The 18,190-nt window shown below is 44.3% G+C and overlaps 1 protein-coding gene across 2 annotated transcripts in view; it reads left to right on the top strand.

Annotated features, from left to right (window-relative positions):
• The window catches only part of ZFAT (zinc finger and AT-hook domain containing), a 162,403-nt gene that overhangs the window by 59,434 nt on the left and 84,779 nt on the right, over positions 1-18,190 (top strand). For both annotated transcript variants that reach the window (XM_080938952.1, XM_080938951.1), the window contains 5 exons: positions 678-828; positions 4,106-5,544; positions 6,292-6,524; positions 15,053-15,140; positions 16,370-16,519. In XM_080938952.1, coding sequence (XP_080795078.1) covers positions 678-828; positions 4,106-5,544; positions 6,292-6,524; positions 15,053-15,140; positions 16,370-16,519 — 2,061 coding nt within the window. The remainder of the gene's footprint in view (positions 1-677; positions 829-4,105; positions 5,545-6,291; positions 6,525-15,052; positions 15,141-16,369; positions 16,520-18,190) is intronic.

Raw genomic sequence — 18,190 nt, 5'->3', positions numbered from 1 at the left:
CACATAAACACACATACTAATACACACTCTCTCACACTCCCTTCAGTCCATAACTATGTATACTCATGCACATTCAACACACCCACACAGACTCGTGTGCCAAGGCATATTCACGTACTTACTCATACACACTCGCTTTCTCACCATAGACTGACAAACACACACACACACACACACACACACACACACACAAAGTGTTCCTGCTCTGAGAGATCTTGGGTCAGTTTATGTTACAGACTTGCAGAAGCAAAGGTGACCTGGGTTTTTGTTTTTTTTCTTTCCTTCTTTCTGTTCATGGGAAGAGAATCAGTAACATTAGGCTGCTCACATTCCCAACTTGTTGACTGTTCTGCCACCCAGTGCTGCCTTAATGTGGCTTTATACTTGTTTCAAGCTTAACAGCTGTGGGTGTGTAGAAAGTCTAGCAAGAGACATATGTATATTTGACTGTTTCATAATCAGATTGAGTGAAACTATACTTCAAGAAGACATTTGGACATATTACTAGAAAAACTGAATTTTCATATAAACACACACATGTTATGTGAATAAGAAAACAAATGTGTTACATGGAAGTCCTACAGTAAAATGCTCCTCAGGACCTGCTAACTCTGCTGGACAGGGTCAGGCCACAGTTAGCACCTTCTCAGTAAGCAATGACTGTGTATCAATCTCAGGTGCTACCAAGATTATTCCAGTGGAGGCTGGGCCCCCTGAAACAGGAACACCCCCTCCTGAGACCACTGCAGCAGACCTGGTGCCGCGGAGAGGGTACCAAGAATACGCCATTCAGCAGACCCCATATGAGCAGCCCATGAAGTCAAGCAGGTGAGTTGTCCCATGGGCTCTAGTTAAAGGTGGGCTGCAAGTGCCATGCACACAGAGCAGGGGAGAACTGTACATCTAGTGGCCTGGATCCTGTTCATGACCTTATGTATAGCTCTTAACCCATTAGTTTAGCTGAAGAGTCTGCCCCTTCATTACTCCCTAATATAGTTCTTCTTCAGAGACCAAAGAAGAACTGTGCACCCCAACAACTGAGCACACACTTGTCTTCACATGTTACTCAGTCAAATGTATCCTTCAACTATGAAAAGGTGCAAACAGGGCCTGATTTGCATATAACATAAGAGCGTCTACCTTTCAACGGGGAAAACTGAACCCTCATGGTGGGAGCTGCAGGAACCAATCATTCTTTCTGGATTCCACTGTTAGCTCACTGCACATATTTGGTAATTTTCATGCTATACTAATATAAATGTTTTATTTTTTAAAAAAATTACTAAATATACTGCTTTTTTCTTTAAAACATTTACTGAACCTCAAAAATATTTTTATTTTAGTACATATTAAAAATATTTGTAGCTGGGTAGCAGTGATGCACACCTTTTAATTTTAGCACTTGGAAGCAGAGGCAGGTGGATCAAGGCTAGCCTGCTGTACAAAGTAAGATCCAAGATAGTCAGGAGTCTTGACATCCCCCTCTCCCAAATTGTCTTTTTCTTATGTGTTTCTGTTATAATTTAAATGGGTTTAAAAAAATAGCTTATGTAGTCAAGGCTGTTCTAAAACCCATAGCTTTCCTGTGTCAGCTTCCTTTGTATATAGAGGTGTGAGCCACATTATAGGCAGGAGCCACACTGTCCAGGTCAAACAGCCATGCTTTGCTGTGATAGGCAGTGCAGTGGTTCATACTCTGGGACATTCACCTTCCCAAGCTTCTTCAAGATTTCCTGAAGTGTAAATTGCTCCAAGCTCGTCCTGGGACTTGGAGAGTATATTGCTTTCTAGAAAAGTCTTAGCTGGATATGGCCCCATGGAAGTCAGTAGACAAATAGATGAGCTGGGTCTGAACACAAAGTATGTGTCTATGTGAGAGGCTTCTGTCCTTAACTGTTGTGAAAAATGGGCATGAAGATGTTCTTTCCTTCAACCGACTGTCCCATTGTTTCTTAGATTCCTAGAAGTAGAGTCACTGTGCTAGGATGTGTGACCTTGGAATAGTCCTCGGCTCACCAAATAGGAAACACTTGAGGTAAGGTCATCCAGAAAGTGTTCTGTCCCCATCACCGCTCTGCGAACTAGTGTTCAGTCATCACTTAGGGCTCCAGCTTAAACCAAATAGAGCTGACTTAGCATGGTCACTAGCTTAGCACCTTTCATCAAAGCTGGCCACTCGGGGCTGTGCTAGGTATTTGTTTAATAATATAAAAACAAAAAGCAAGGGTCTCTTAAGACCATTTAAGTCTCTCAACAGAGGAGGAAATGCTGAGATTTGCTTATTTAATTAATATGATGAATCCAGGGCTTTTTGCTTCAGTGTTCTTTATAAAATATATCACCTTTTGGATATCTTTGCCATTTGGGAAACATCCAAATTACTTTCCTTAAAGAAGCTTTAAGCAAAGCATGCAGGTGAACTAGTAACTTCCAAATTTGAGTATTATAATTTCATCATTTGATTGTACTCTTTAGTATTTATGCACTGCAGTTTACCTAAGTGCTTTGAATTTAAAGAGACAGTTGTATGAATTCCCTCATCAATACCGACCTTATATATGTGATAGGCACAGTTTAATGGGGCTAATTAATAGCACTGCATGGTTATCAGTGTGTCATAAATCCTTCTTCGCTAGTCTAGATCGACTTTCCAGAGGGAGCAGCGATTGCCAGAGGTACATTCTCTCTTGCTTCCTTGATCTCCCTCAGTGTTTTTATTCCTGGTGCGTAGTCACACGTATTTCAGTGCCTGCGGTTTTGGTAGCAGGAGTAGTCCCCAAGAGCCTGTTCCAAATGCACAGTCCCACTGTAGACGGGCTGCTATGCACAAGAGATTTCATGCCATAAGGAGGATGAGGAAGGCTGAGCATGCTCCAGAGGCCATGAGATTCTTGGGGTCAAGTCACTAAGCAATTGTTTGGTGTTGAACAGATGCTTAGTTTCCTGATGTGTAAAATGGGTCTGATGAAAATAGCTATTAAATAGTTCACACAGGGCTCGTTGTAAGCACTCACTGATTATTAGTGAGCACCTCTCTATTTCATTCAGTATATTCCATGCTTCATGAGGCAGGTCATGTTTTTATTCATCATCATATATGTGAAATCTAACACATGCCTATGACATGCTGTCTTGTATAATCAGTAGAAAATATTCAGTGGCGTGTGAAGTTACTAAAGGCAGTGCTGTTTTCCCCATCTGAGCTCTAACCCACAATGGTGGAAGAGGACAGTTGGTAGTGTCGTCTTCTCTGTATGAGAGCTTCAGAAGAGAGGCGTGTGGTTCATATCCTGGTAAGCTTGCCCAGCAGCCTGGCTCTGCTACCTAAGACCCGGACTGTCACTGGCTGATCTCAGATGCCTCCCTCCATAGCTATCGCTTGCCATAGGCAGGCACATCCCTGCTGTCTAGCAAACCATAGGTCTTCTTCCAAATGAATTACCATCCATCTGTTTTCTCCCTTTCTGTGTAGAAGGGAGGACATAGAGAAAGGACAAGGGTCTTTCTCTCAAGAGTGTCTCCCCTATGCAAACTTTTATCTGAGTGGAATGAGATCCACCCAGACAGTTCATGGAATGATTAGGCAGGTGTGGATTATCAAATTTGCTAAATAATCTCATTGTGTCTAGTCTCATGGAGACTGAATTTGCTCCTGTTTGTGTTTCCTAGAATTAACACAGCTTTGAAGCATACCCTGTGTTCTGCTTGTATGAATCACACCGTTTCTGTTTCCTTCTCTTGCTACCTACCACCTTTCTTGTTCATTAAGCTTTGACCCAGAGGTTACCTGAGTAGGTGTTCCCAGCAGCCTTTGTTCCTTTAGGGGTGTCTTCTTTTCTTTTCTGCACATACCCCTTTCAGTGACTACCATGCTGTTGTGGGACGTTGATGGACTCCCTCCTCTCCCACTATAGTTTATGCACCCAAGGACCAGCACCTTCTTTCCTCATTGTCTGTGCCTATTCTGTTCTGATCCACAAGTCTTATTTGAATGAATTAATGCACCTTTGCCTGCTCCCCGTGGCTGACTGTACAGGCTTCTTGGTTGGTTCACTGGAAAGCTTCAAGCTCTCCAGAAGTTAATGGTGCTGTCTTCCATCCGTAGGTTAGGTCCCACCCAGCTGAAGATCTTCACTTGTGAATACTGCAACAAGGTGTTTAAGTTCAAGCACTCACTGCAGGCGCACCTGAGGATCCACACCAACGAGAAGCCATACAAGTGCTCCCAGTGCAGCTATGCCAGTGCCATCAAGGCCAACCTCAACGTTCACTTGCGCAAGCACACTGGAGAGAAGTTTGCCTGTGACTATTGCTCCTTCACCTGCCTCAGCAAGGGCCACCTCAAGGTGCACATCGAGCGGGTACACAAGAAAATCAAACAGCATTGCCGCTTCTGCAAGAAGAAATACTCAGATGTCAAGAACCTCATAAAGCACATCCGGGACATGCATGACCCACAGGACAAGAAGGTCAAGGAGGCCTTAGATGAGCTACGTCTAATGACGAGGGAGGGCAAGCGGCAGCTGCTCTATGACTGTCATATCTGTGAGCGCAAGTTCAAGAATGAGCTAGACCGAGACCGCCATATGCTGGTTCATGGCGATAAGTGGCCCTTTGCTTGTGAGCTCTGTGGCCATGGGGCCACTAAGTACCAGGCCTTGGAACTGCATGTCAGAAAGCACCCCTTTGTGTATGTCTGTGCTATATGTCTCAAGAAGTTTGTCAGCTCCATCAGGCTGCGCTCCCACATCCGAGAGGTGCATGGGGCGGCCCAGGAGACCTTAGTTTTTACTAGCTCCATCAACCAGAGCTTCTGTCTCCTGGAGCCTGGTGGGGACATCCAGCAGGAAGCCTTGGGGGACCAGCTACAGCTGGCAGCTGAGGAATTTGCGTGTCCAGAAATTGATGTACACAAGAAGGAGGCTTGTCCTGGGCAAGCTCAGGCTGAGGTGGGGCTGAGGGAGTTGGAGGCCCCTGGAGATGCATGTGCCCCAGATGTGCCCTTGGTTACCCCCCAGAGTGAAAGTGTTTCCCTGTCCCCCTGTAAACTAGAAACCACTGTGGTCTCCCCTGACCTCAACTCTCTTGGAGTGGTTTCAGAAGATTTTTTACTAAAAAATGATACCTCCTCTGCTGAGCCTCATGCTGCTGCCGAGGCAACCTCGGACACACAGCATCGAGACTTAGCCCAGACTCAGGGTGAAGAAGTCACACTGCTGCTGGCCAAGGCCAAAAGTGCTGGACCAGACCCAGAGAGCCCTCCGGGTGGGGGGCAGAATGTGGTTGCTCTGCCAGCCAGTGAATCTGACTCTAACAGGTGTCTCAGGACAAACCCAGCAGAGGCCTCAGACCTTCTTCCTACAGTGGCTGATGGAGGGGACCTTGGTGTGTGCCAGCCTGACTCCTGCACACCGTCCTCTGAGCACCATCCTGGGAGCACAGCATTCATGAAGGTCCTAGACAGTCTCCAGAAGAAGCAGATGAACACCAGTCTTTGTGAGCGGATCCGGAAGGTTTATGGAGACCTGGAGTGTGAATACTGTGGTAAGGAGAGGCTGTACTGGTCAGGTGTGCCTATGAGTGGAACATTCCTTCCCAGCAGCCCTGTCTGTTCCTATACGCTATCCTCACTGGGATTCCGTGTGAGCTCATGTTGCTTTGCAAAGAACACCTATGTGAGCCGCCCTCCTCTGTGACAGATAGGAGAATGAGCTTGTGTCACAAGTTGTAGTTGGAGCCTTCCAGGAGTCGGCTGGGATGATGTACCACTGAGCATGTTGGGGGCCGTGTTGGGGACGGCCCACAACTCCTACCACCTTCTGACCAAGAAGAATCATTCTTCTGGCTTTCACTTGTGGCTCCATCAACTGGGTAGTGAGGGTAGACTGGCTGCAGCTCTGCATAGGGAGACCCAAGCAGCTCCCTTCTAGCTGGTAGTGAAAGCACAGTGTGTGAGATCTCAGACAGTAGGAATGTAGGAAGTTGGCAGCCTAGAGCATGGCCCTGAGCCCAGAGTGTCAAGAGGACTAGGAGGCTCTGGGCTTTGTACGTTTGCAGGGTAGCGCTTGACACAATTGCTTCTGTCTTTTCCTGGCCCTCACATTATGTAAAGGCTTAATGCTTGAGTACTGCCATTTTTGAAACATAATTTCCTGGTAGAAATGTGGTGGAGAGTGTGAAGAGCATACAAGATAAAGGAGATAAATATGGTAGTTGAAGGATGATAATTTAAAAAAATGAAGTTTAGTATAAAAGAAACTTCCTTGTTCTCATGTGAAAATATTTTTTTAGGCAAACTTTTTTGGTACCAAGTGCATTTTGACATGCATGTCCGCACCCACACCCGGGAACATCTGTATTATTGCTCCCAGTGTCACTACTCTTCCATCACCAAAAACTGCCTTAAACGTCATGTCATTCAGAAACACAGTAACATCCTGCTGAAGTGTCCCACTGACGGCTGTGACTACTCGACTCCAGATAAATATAAGCTGCAGGCCCATCTTAAAGTTCACACAGAGCTGGTAAGTAGCAAGCCCAAACGGCAGCTCCCAGAGCTATCCCTGCCGCAGGGGTGCACACCCTGTCCCTCAGACAGAGATGTCCCACAGAGCTTGCCTCCTACCTCAGCTCCTTTCCTGTGAGTCCCTGACTGGAGGAAGAAAGTGCGTTCTCTGCACATACTTTCAGCATCTGAGAAAGTCCACAGAACGAGCTGCAGAGTGAAACTAAGCAAAGGTCCCACAATGGCATTTTTAAGTCCTACTAACAACAGAAATAATAACAGCTGCCTGTGAGTGTTGTTGGGGGTTAAACTGGACGATTGGATAGGATTAGGGGATTGTACCAGGTATACTGTTGTCATATTACTTGACATTCATTATAAAAATCAACAGCATCCAGGACGCTTTGATTTAAGAAGTGACATGTTTATCCAGGGTTCCATTAGTGGTCTGGTTCAACAGTCGTTGGTCCCATAATGATACAATGAGTGATTTTTTTCTTAGGGGTGGGGGCAAGGCCTAGTCTGATGAGAAGAGGCTGACACTCCTGAGATTTGAGACTTCTTACCATAATAAAGAAGCCACACCTAGGGCCTGTGTGGCTGCTATATGTAGACAGCACAACAGGAAGCTTCAGAAATCATGAGTTGCTTTGACTTTCTAGTATAAGAGTCACTAACAGTCAGGGGGTTTGTCATCAAGGTGCATTTGGGGTATTTGGAGGTATGAGGAGATCAAAGCATGTTGGGGTAAACTCCAGCACCATCTGCCACCCCCACACAGGCTCTCCAGCCTCAGACAATTCACTTGTCATGTCTGTCAGCCGTCACCTTTTACATAAAATATACACTTAAAAGTCTGTCTTGTTCTGTTGCTGCTGTGACGACACACCATAACCAAGGCATCCCTTAAAAGACAAAGCATTTAGTTGGGGGCCTGCGTACAGTTTATAGATTTGGTCCATTCTCTTCATGGCAGGAAGCATGGAGCCATACAGGTAGACCCTGGAAGCTGAGAACTATATTCTGATCTGGAAGCAGAGAGATAGACTCTGGGCTTTAAAACCACACAGCCCATTTCCAGTGACACACTTCCTCCAGCACTTCTGAAGGCCATGTCCCCTAATTCTTTCAGGTAGTGCCACTTACTGATGACCAAGCACTCAAATCTATGAGCCTATGGGAGGCCATTCCCATTCAAACCATCACTAAGTCCATTATGTATATATTCATGTGCAGAGTACATATGAGCATGTATGTGCACATATGTACATAGACATACCTGCATGTACATACACATCTATGTATATTTGTGTTTTCCTATTTTGTTATTGCAGTGTTAAAATATGGTGGTCTTCTTCCTTCTCCGGTATGTCATGTGGTTCGTCAACTTTTCTGTCATTACCTTTAGGCTGGCACTGAGCCTGAGGAGGAGTGAGTTCAGTGTTATATGTTCTTCTTAGAAGCCTTAGAGGGTGATACTGGAAACTAGGAAGGCAGAAGGATGGATTAAACCCGTACCCACCCTGCTTATCTCTTGTTTGGTATGTGGGATGTAACTACTCTGTGCCACAGTTTACTTGAGAGGTGAGGGTGAGGTGAAGGAGGTAAGTGCCTGGTGCGCATTATTGTTTTAACGTTCGCTGCTCTGGACTTGGAGCTTTTGAACTCAGGTAAAATGGATGACAGGAACTAAGCGATTGCTCACTGGAAAACTTACTAGGCTGCCTCTTGCTCTATATGCAGAGTGTGCTCATTAGCTGTGAATGTCCTAGGGTTGCTGCTCTAGCCTGGTTAGTTTCTTCCTCAGATGCTGATCCTCAGCCTCTTGGCCACATCCGTGAGTGTTGGGATCACTGGGGAGCGTCAGGAATATGCAGCTGATATCTTTAGTCTTGACTTTGCTTCTTACTTATAAACAGCTGTTGTAGATGCTATCCTCTGAGTGTAGCGGTCAGCACATTTATCAGAACAGCTGTGCTAATTGCAGCGACTCTCTGAGATCAGTGACATTGACTGTTGATGTTCTTTTATGGAAACGGGCACAGAGAGGGTCATTGGACTCTCACCTGGCCTCAGTTACTCTCTCCTGGACCCTGAAGCTAGCTGTGTATAATTCTGCCCTAATTATATCTTTGAGATCTCTGGGGATGCTATAGTGTGTAGATTATGTAGGGGTGAGTGGCAGGGGGAAGGTTAACTGGAATGCTTAGTTAGTTGTCATTAGTTCTGAGGTGAGACTTTCCTCCTTTCATGTAACCCCTCTCACCTGTGTTGTATAAATAAGTCCAGTAAACTCATTGGTTCCCCAGGTTAGTCTCTGATCCACATGCACTCTGCTTGGTCACTGGAGCCCTGTGAGGAATGCTAGGCATCTGTCTGCATCTCCCGAGGAATGTCACACAGCACTGACATTTCACTTTTCTACCTTTGTGGAGATGAATGTGGTTGCGACTTCTTTCTGAGCACTGGTTTCACCTATAACAACACACAAGACACTCTGGGGAGACCGACCTTGGGGCAGAAAGCTGCTGGTTTGATCTTGTAGTCACTTCCTTGTATTTTTCCTTAATTTCCGAGTTCCCTCGAGGAGTTAGGAATCATTTCCTGTATGGTGAAGATCTGGTGTCTAAGTCTCTGTCATGCAATACTTGGTCTGTGATATGGCCTAAGTTAGGGCCGGCAGATTCCATTCCATGCCTTATCACAGCTCAGTGCTGCTCATTTGTTGCTGGCCGGTCAGCCGTGTTACTCGTATATCTTCTGAAGGAATGTGGCAGAGGTGGACTGTGGCCCAGGTACGGAGAGGAGACAGTACTTCTGTGCTCTGTGGAAGCCATTCTGAAAGCTGTAAGAGTTAATAATATCTGAACATTGCACCTAGAGATGTACAGCGTCTGATGCAAGTGTGGCTCAGTTAACCTCACAAGAGATACTCTCCTTCTCATCCTTTCTCGCATTTTCTTAGACGATCTTACTGTCTCATTTCTACTTTTGCCCTTGTTGGTATTTGTAATTCTTCCCATTGAGATAAATTGTTTTGAAAACAGGTTCTCACTGTGTAGCCCAGGTTGGCCTAAATTCATAGTATTCCTCTGGCCTCAGCTCCCAAATCTGAAAGTGTAGTTTGAAGCCATCTTGCCCAGCTAAATTGAGGATTCTCCTTATTTGTTTTATTTTAACTTTTATTTCCTCATACATTCCATCCAGACGTCAGTTTCTTGCCTCCATTCTTCCTAGTCTCTCCCAGGCCTCCCTTTTCTCTAGATCAACTGCTCTTTTGTTTCTCTTTAGAAAACATTAGGCCTCCCAGGGTTAACCACCATAACAAGCTACAGTAAGACTGGGCATGAATAATAGACATACTCTTAAAGGTGCGTGACTAGTTCTGCTTCTGAAGTGGGAGGCTTTGGCCTCTGCATGCTAGCATGGGGACTTCAGATACAAAGACTGTTCCTTCCTGCATGGAAGATTCTGCTTTCAATGGGATGAAGGAGTCAACAGTGGGAGGAGACGACTAGCAAGTCAACCCACGGCCCTACCTGACACCCTGAAAGATTGTCAAGTGTGATTGTGTGGTTGAGGATATTTGGGCCAAGAAAGAGGGGGAGGGGAGAATGACCATTCAAACTTTGGGCAAAGGTTTCTGAGAATCCTTTGATTTCGTGCCTGAACACTTGTTCCTGAAGTGGGGGACTGGGTATTGCCTTTGCAGTAAAGTAGACTCCTTTGAAAGCCTCCAGCTTTTGCGTCTGGGTGATATTTGTCTTTTGAGCCTGATGTAATTTATTTCTGTCCTGCGGCTGAGAATGCCAGACAGGGACAAATCTCCTTCTCTTCCTTTTGATGCTGTTGACCTGATAATAAAGGTGTTAGCTCTAAAATACTTCACATATACAAGGGATGTTGTTTATGAGCTGTTCTATTGATTTGTGATGTGCATAAGTATAACTTATTCTTTTACAATGTGAAGTTTGGTGGAATTTAGTATATATACAGTTGTGTAGCCATCAGCAACTTTAGAAGCTTCTGTTATCCCATAGGAAGGCTTTTCTGTCTGCTGTCACCACTCCCTTTCTTGTCCCTAGGAGATTATATACAAAAGGGTCATGAAGTGTGTGTGACAAGTATCCCTTTTTATCTATGTGATAGCAGGCTTCATGTTCTGCTCCTTTTCCTAGTTGGGCAATGCTCCTTTGTATGGAGTTTTGCTCACTCTGACTTGATGAGCATTTGAAGTGATGTTTTAGTGGTGAGCACATCAGGATGGGGCTTTCAGTGATGCTGTTTTACATTCACAGCATTTGTGCTAATTTTTGGTGAAATTGGTACAGTAACATAGGTTTGAACACAGGTACAGTAACAAAACTTTGAAACATCTAAGAAGAAGCTGCCCGTGTTTTCAACTGGCAAGCCTTCTACCCACGGTTATTGCTTGGCTTATCCTCACCAGATCCTTGTCTTCACTATTGCTGACACACTCATCACTGCCAAGGAGTAGATAACACTGGGGATTTGGAGCTAAGGACAGAAGCACTGCAGGCCCGACCTCATGCTGACTGTAAGCCACACATTGTATTGTGGGCAGTCTTCCTCTGATGCTGCTGAGTTCCAGGGAGGCTGGGTGAACTTGCTGGTGATATGGAAACATCTATTTACATTACTGAGGTCCAGCTGAGGACTTCAGTCACATCAGCATATACTGCTAACAGGGCATGAAACTATTCTTTACTAGGAAACCTTGGGAGCCAGAGTGAGTCCTGGCTTCTCCTGGGGCTTGATTTCCTTATATATGAAGAGGGCATCAGATGTATTATAATAATGGCCAAGGTTTTACTTTTGTTTTAGTATTCTGCTTTGAATACAGATTCCCATGAAGAACTGAAATTAGAATACTGTTCTTTACCTTCAGATGAGCCTACATATTGTGGCATTCTCTGGTTGTATTAGGATGCAGAGATAATTTAGCAAATTGCCAGTTTCTGTGACCTTCATAATATTTCGTAGCTAAAACACATCTAACAATCAAGAAGAGTGGGAAGAATGTAGTTTCTTCCCACTGGTTCTTTCTTCTCAGTACTAAGGACACGGCATCAAGTATAGTGAAGGAGTGCAGTTATCACTCCATGGGAACTGGTCCAGGTCATAGGACATTTTGAGGACACATGAAATCCTCATGTAAAATGACATATGTCTCGGTGCCCTTCCTTTCGTGGTAATAAAACACTGTAAAATTATTAAAACTTTGTAAAAAGGAGTCTTGGGAAACATGATTTTAGTCAAATGCACGGAAGCTTTGGGTTCTGGTGCTTACTCCACTTCTACGTTGATCTTGATGGTTTTTGTGCAACTGATGTAGGTTCTTTGAGTCTCAGTTATCCCCCTTGTAAATTGGAGACAGAGTTCTTCCCTCCTATTTCAAGGCTCAGTTGGTTAGTGAAGGGCACAATCCCCAGATTATGATCCAGTAGAGGGTAGTAAAACATCCGACTGAATCATGCCTGGCTCTCTTCAAAGTGATAGCCAGTAGACTGGATAGAGTTCACCCCACATAAGCACTGTTCACACTCTTGGATAGAGTTCACCTCACACAAGCACTGTTCACACTCACACTGGGCAGGGATCACTTCCAGAGGCTTTTCTTATTTTGTTTTTTGGTGTTAAGTGTTTGAATGTCAGTGAGTATTAAGGGATCGGAAGCTGTCAACTGACTGGGTTCCTGGTCCCTATTAAAAAAACTCTGTAAGCCTTTGACCTAGTGATTTAATTGCTGGCTCCCTAAACCTCAGTGTCACAGTAACATTTGTTAGGAATGAGACTCCTGGCCTTCTGCTGTGGGCTCTGTTACTGTTTCTCTCTTCTATTCCTGCTTCTCTCTTCTATTCCTGTCAGGAGGACGGGCCTATTGGGAAGCTGCATCCCAAGCCTGGGTGTTGGCTTTAACATTTTGTAGGGGCATACCCTTGCCCTCCATCCTCTCCTAGTCCATGTCCTGGAATGAGGTCACTAGTGTCAACATCCAGGATTGCCCTGAGAACATAGTGTGGTAATGTTGGTAAGGACTCAACATGGTCTCATGCATGTGGGGCTGCCCTGGTAACTGCTATTGCTGTTCCTCACCTCTAGCCCATCCTCCTCATCCCCTTAGTGAGGATGCTGGCAGTGAGAGTAGTGGTACATTCCTCTAGCATCCACTGGGTTCTCAGCGAGTGTTGAGAATACTTGGCCCTGATCCCTGAGAACCACACAGATTTGTTTTGTTTAGTACTTACTAAATGATAAGTCCTTTTTGGAGAAGCTAAATATAAGCTGACTAAAGCACAGAGAAATTTTAAAAAGCTACTTTCCATATTTTTCCAGAAAGAAATGGGTATAACTGGTCAGAGTGTATTCCTGTGAACAGAGGAAAACACAGTAAATGAAAGTGACTGTAAGACTGTGATCATGTGTCACAAACCATGCTTGACTCTGTTACTCCTTCAGGCTCTCCAAGCTTCCTGTGTGGAGAGCATCTTCCGTGGGCTCTGAGAAAACAGAACTGTCTTAAACTTTTTCTCTGCAACCTTAAATCCAGCACATTCTGGTATTGTGTTTACATCTGTCATAACACAAGTGTCACCTTCATACTTCTTGCTGCAGTTTCTGTGTTTCCACATGGGTGGGTGGGCTCTTCCTGTTATCGTTAGATAACTTTCAAGTCACAGATCTGCTTCCTTTGTCCCCAGCAGATTCTGGTACATAACTGGTACTGTGGCTCTGATCCAGTCCTGAAAAAGTATTCAGAGCAAGTGCCAACGATTAGAGCTTGATGTCAGTGATACAGTAATGTGCCTCATGTGTTTGTGTGTGTGTGTGTGTGTGTGTGTGTGTGTGTGTGTGTGCATGTGTGTTCCTACACACACTTAACACTTGGTGGGGAAATTCACTTTGAACTTTTCTAGCTTGTGTGGGCCTCAGAACTTTCTACTTTGGAGGCCAATATTATCTGGCAGTGGTGCACGGCCAGATGAGATCACCTGCCCGGTAAGCTAGCCTCCGAGCCTCAGCCAAGGGCCTCTCCTGCATCTCCTTCAATGGCTGAAGTCTCGCGCTGACATCCACTTCTTTCTAGGACACAAATGGCTTTGAAGGCATCTCTGTTGGAGCAAACAGACTCAAAAGGCTGGGTTCTTAGCCACCCTGTGGCTAACTTTCTTGTGTTCCCTGCCTTTGCCAGGAGCTCTTTTAGCTATAGTCCTTTTTAAGTGTGTTGAGTGTGTTTTTGTTGTTTGGGTTTCATCTGCAGTAAGACACTGGGTTTTTGGAAAAAAAAAGTAAATGAATCCTAAGAATCTATCCTTCTCCCAGCCCCCTTTCCTACTCTCTGTTTCTTGACTATCTTCAAAGACATCAAGAAATGGGACCTCTGATAAGCTCTAAGATAAATTGCTTTCAGACTATCAGGGATTAAAAGAAGAAAAATCAAACAGCAAGGACTCAAGGGAGATCAGTGTAAACTCCTTCAAAGCCTTTCTGAATGCTTCCATCAGCTCTGATGACAAGGGCAGCTGGGACAGAGGTGGGAGGGCGCCTTCAGAATGCCAGAGGGATCTTGTGAATTTCTCTAAAATGGCAATGTGAACCCAGTGTCAAGGACAGTAGAGGGGAGTTACAGGAGCACATTGAGAATCCCCAAGGCTGTGTTGTCAGGAAAGTCAGTGGTACTGGCTAACCAGATTGCACATAGCAGTATCTTACACTTGTGTGTGTGTGTGTGTGTGTGTGTGTGTGTGTGTAGTAGAAAACTTTATCTTTTGTCATATGTTGTATTGATCTTACTCACCTCACACTCCTCTTCCTAACCCCTCCCAGATTTCCTCCCAGCCTCCTAAGGAAGCCATCAATGTTAAATAGCTCCTCAATTAGGGACAGGACTACCTGCATCCCCCCCCCACCCCTTGTTACTGGCTTGGTCTTGTGCTCATATCTCTAGGCCTCCTATATAAATCAATAATGTAAACATGAATTATAATTTTTTAATGGGCACTTGAGTGAATCTCAATCATATTTCTAAGCTCAGTAGGAGCAATATTTTGAATGCTGAGGACATCATATACTATTGGGTCATGGAGCAGCCCAGGAATGTGAGGTAGAGCTTCTTGGCTTTTCTGCCTATCTTCTTAGAGTTCTCTCATCAAAATGTTGCACAGGCTGTGTAGGGGTAGGTGGCTGTATATCATGTGCTTGGAAGGATGCCTGGTTTAATGCCTTTTGCTCCTGGTTGTTGAAGGGGTAATAGTATTGATGATGATTGTGATGATGTCCATGATGGTGGTTGTGTTGACAGTGATAATAGTGGAGAAAACTGTGTTGATCATGGTCATGGTGGTGTTCGTGATGGTGTTGGTGGTTTTGGGGATGCTGTTTGATCATAGTGGTGATGTTGTATGTTGGTAGTGGTGGTGATGATGATTGTGTTTGAAGGTGATGGTAGTGATGATAAAAGTTGTTTTTCTACAGAACCTAGACTTAAGATAGTTAACTTTTCTTTTCTTTTTTTTTCCTATTAAGGACAAAAGGAGTTATTCTTGTCCTGTATGTGAAAAATCTTTTTCAGAAGACCGATTGATAAAGTCACATATCAAGACTAATCATCCAGGTAAGGTTATGCATTTAAAAAGATTAATTTTAAATACATATGTTTATTTTGAAACATAACATTGTAGTAAGCATACCAATTAAGAATGAAGAGGGAGGATTGAATGAATTCAGTATTTGAAATGTTTTGGCCTTAGGGATACCCTGTGTTGGCCTTGCTCCACCCTGTACTGTGTGGTAGATATGCAACTACCCACCCTCCAGGTGACTTTGGCCTTTCTTCCTGGAGGTCTTTGAGGTGGATCTTATTGTCAGACTCCATTGTCATATTAATTAGAGCAATCAGGGTGGGTCTGGGTGCTTTGTGTTACTTAAGTAAGTAGCAAGCAAAATACACATCCTTCTTAACCCCCTATCTCTTCTTGTTTACAAATCTCTATGTGCCCTTGATAGAAGAGAATGGAGTTCTCTATGATGAGCAAAGGGCTCTGACAGATTTAGCTGGGGACGCACAGATCCTTTGTCAGTGTGAGAACTCATGGCTTATGTCATTCCTTCTGTGTAACTCCAGTGTGAGCTGACAACAGCATTTAAGAGCTCTGACCTTTGGTCATGAACACAGAATTATACAAGGAACCCCATGTGTCCAAACATCAGCTTCCACGTTTCTTCTGTATTTTCCGAGCACTTTGCCTGTATCTACTCATGAACTTTTTTTTCCTAGAATATTCTTAAGTTTATCCCATTTAATTTTCCTATGAAACATTTTATAGGTTATCTCCAATCAACAGTGTTTTTGCTTAGCATGACCTCTGTGTGATCTATAAAAAGCAGTGCTAACCATAATTTTTACTGTGTCCTATATTATGTATGGTGATTTAAAATATCCTGAATTGGGCTAAGATTTTTTTGTTGTTGTTCAGTTCTTTCAAATCAAGTTGTAGTATTTTAGTGACTACGTTACTTATATTCCTTGTAGTGTGTAGAGTCCCCAGTCTGCTGTCTGTTTTCCACACTGGTGACTTCTGGGAGAAACTGAGTTACTTTTCCTGTGAAAAGCTTGTGTGTCATATTTGTCTGGTCAGTGCTTGGCAGTGTTTTCTGTTTTTCATACTATAGGTTAACAGGTTTTTAGACCATGTCTTGAGCAGACTCAAGTTTAGTCTTTTCAGTAAAAATGCTGAAAGGAGGCATTTGATGGACATTTCTTAGGTTCTCCACTGAAGTTTACCTCTCACCTGAAGAGCAGAGTGCCTTGTCCTCTCTGATTACCACCTTGCTTTTTGACAGAGGTCTCCATGAATACAATTTCTGAGGTTCTTGGGAGAAGAGTCCAGCTCAAAGGGCTAATCGGAAAGCGAGCCATGAAGTGCCCGTACTGTGATTTTTATTTCATGAAGAATGGCTCAGACCTTCAGCGGCATATCTGGGCCCATGAGGGTGAGTTACTTGTCTTTCTGTCTGGAGCATCTATTTAATCTCATCCTGTGTGCATTATTTTGGGACTACATAAGGAGGAAATTTACCTTTACATACCCTGCTGTTGGGATTATGTTCTTTGAGAAGTTTCAATGCCCACTACCATGCTTTTGTATGAAGCACAGTGGAACGTCACTGTTTATAAAGTAGAGAGAGGATTGGAAAGAGGAAGGGTTTAGTAAGAATGTGGCAGTGCAGAGAAGCATGGTGGCTGCTGTGCTCAGGGGGGTTGACCAGGAATGGAAGTGTTGGACAGGCACTTGCCAAGATTCTGGCAGTTAGGAAGTCAAGAGTCTTCCGTCATCAACCTCATTCTTTGCTGCTAGAAGAGAATGTTGCCCTCCTGGGTATGAGGAAGGTGCAAGTAGCAAAGTTCCTGCTAGTCCTGGGCACCAGTTCCTTCCTGCTTGTCAGGAGTCTGACCACTATAGGCAGGACCATAAGGTCAGAAGAAGAGGAATGACCAAGTATGTTGTATAATATACTACCAGTGGCAGGGTCCAGGGGAGGAGCAGGTGGGAAGAGAGACTCCTACATCTGTGAAGGGAGAAGGCAGCAGAACTGGGCGCAATGCCGAGACTGCAAGGTGCTTTCTTTTTTGCCAGCACTTACTAAGCACCGTGGGCCTAGGCCGTGCACGTTTGGCTTCCTCATGATATCCTAGTTAGCTCATTCAGGGGCTCGAAAGTCAGGCTAGTTTACCAGTGAAGAGTATCAGGAACAGAAAGTTAAGGAATGCTAGTGTGACACAGCCAACAAGTAGTGGGAACTGGGATTTGGACCCATGCTGCATGATCTAAAGCTATTTTTAAATCTTTACTGACTTGAATTAAGAGAAAGTGACACCTCCTATGTGGAGGCAAGAATGGAGGAGTTGACAGTGGTGGTGAGATGAACACCCTTATGCTATTTTCTGAGGGCACTGAAGGACTCTTCTCAGTAGAGAGGGAGCCAGAAGCCTTTGTGTGGAGATTGGTTTAGAATGATGCTCTGGAAATCATCTGGGAGTGGTCAGAGACAGAACCAAGGGCCTGACACTGATGGAAATCCAGGGAGATGGGAGCCCAAGGATCATCAGTCTGTTCCCTGGGTGATAATGCTTGCGTGGCAGACAGAGGTCTAGAGAGCTAGAACATGCTGCAGTCTTCCCTCACCATGTTTGTGATGCAGCATGGGACAAACATCCCATCTTCTGGCCACTTACCCATGAGATTTGCTGCAGGCATCAGAGAGATGGTCCCCTACATTCTTCAGAAGATGACTCAGTGTATGTCCAGATTTAAGGTAGAGCCAACACTAGCATTCATAGGAGACAGGGTGTTAATATTCTACACTGAGCTTTTAGAAGAAATCTCTTATTTTGAAAACCTTCTGAATTCTGATAAAGGTTTAAGAGTGTCATGGCCTCCTTTTTTCCACTTGTCTATGAATTTCTCTATAATGCTGGAATTATAAAGGATAAAGAAAAGCCTATTTACCCACATTAGAGTTTTCCGGAGTCTTTGGAGCTAATCACTGCATTGCATTGTAAGCCTTTTCCAGGCTCACTCCTAAAATAAAACATGGGACAAGAACAACAGTAGGCATGTGTAAGAGATAAGCATGAAGACTGACAGCATAAAGATAAGTCCT

This window comes from Micromys minutus (genome assembly GCF_963924665.1).
Source record: "Micromys minutus genome assembly, chromosome: 27".
NCBI lineage: Eukaryota > Metazoa > Chordata > Mammalia > Rodentia > Muridae > Micromys > Micromys minutus.
Note: the sequence above shows the minus strand (reverse complement) of the source record. Positions and strands in the feature narration are given on the sequence as shown.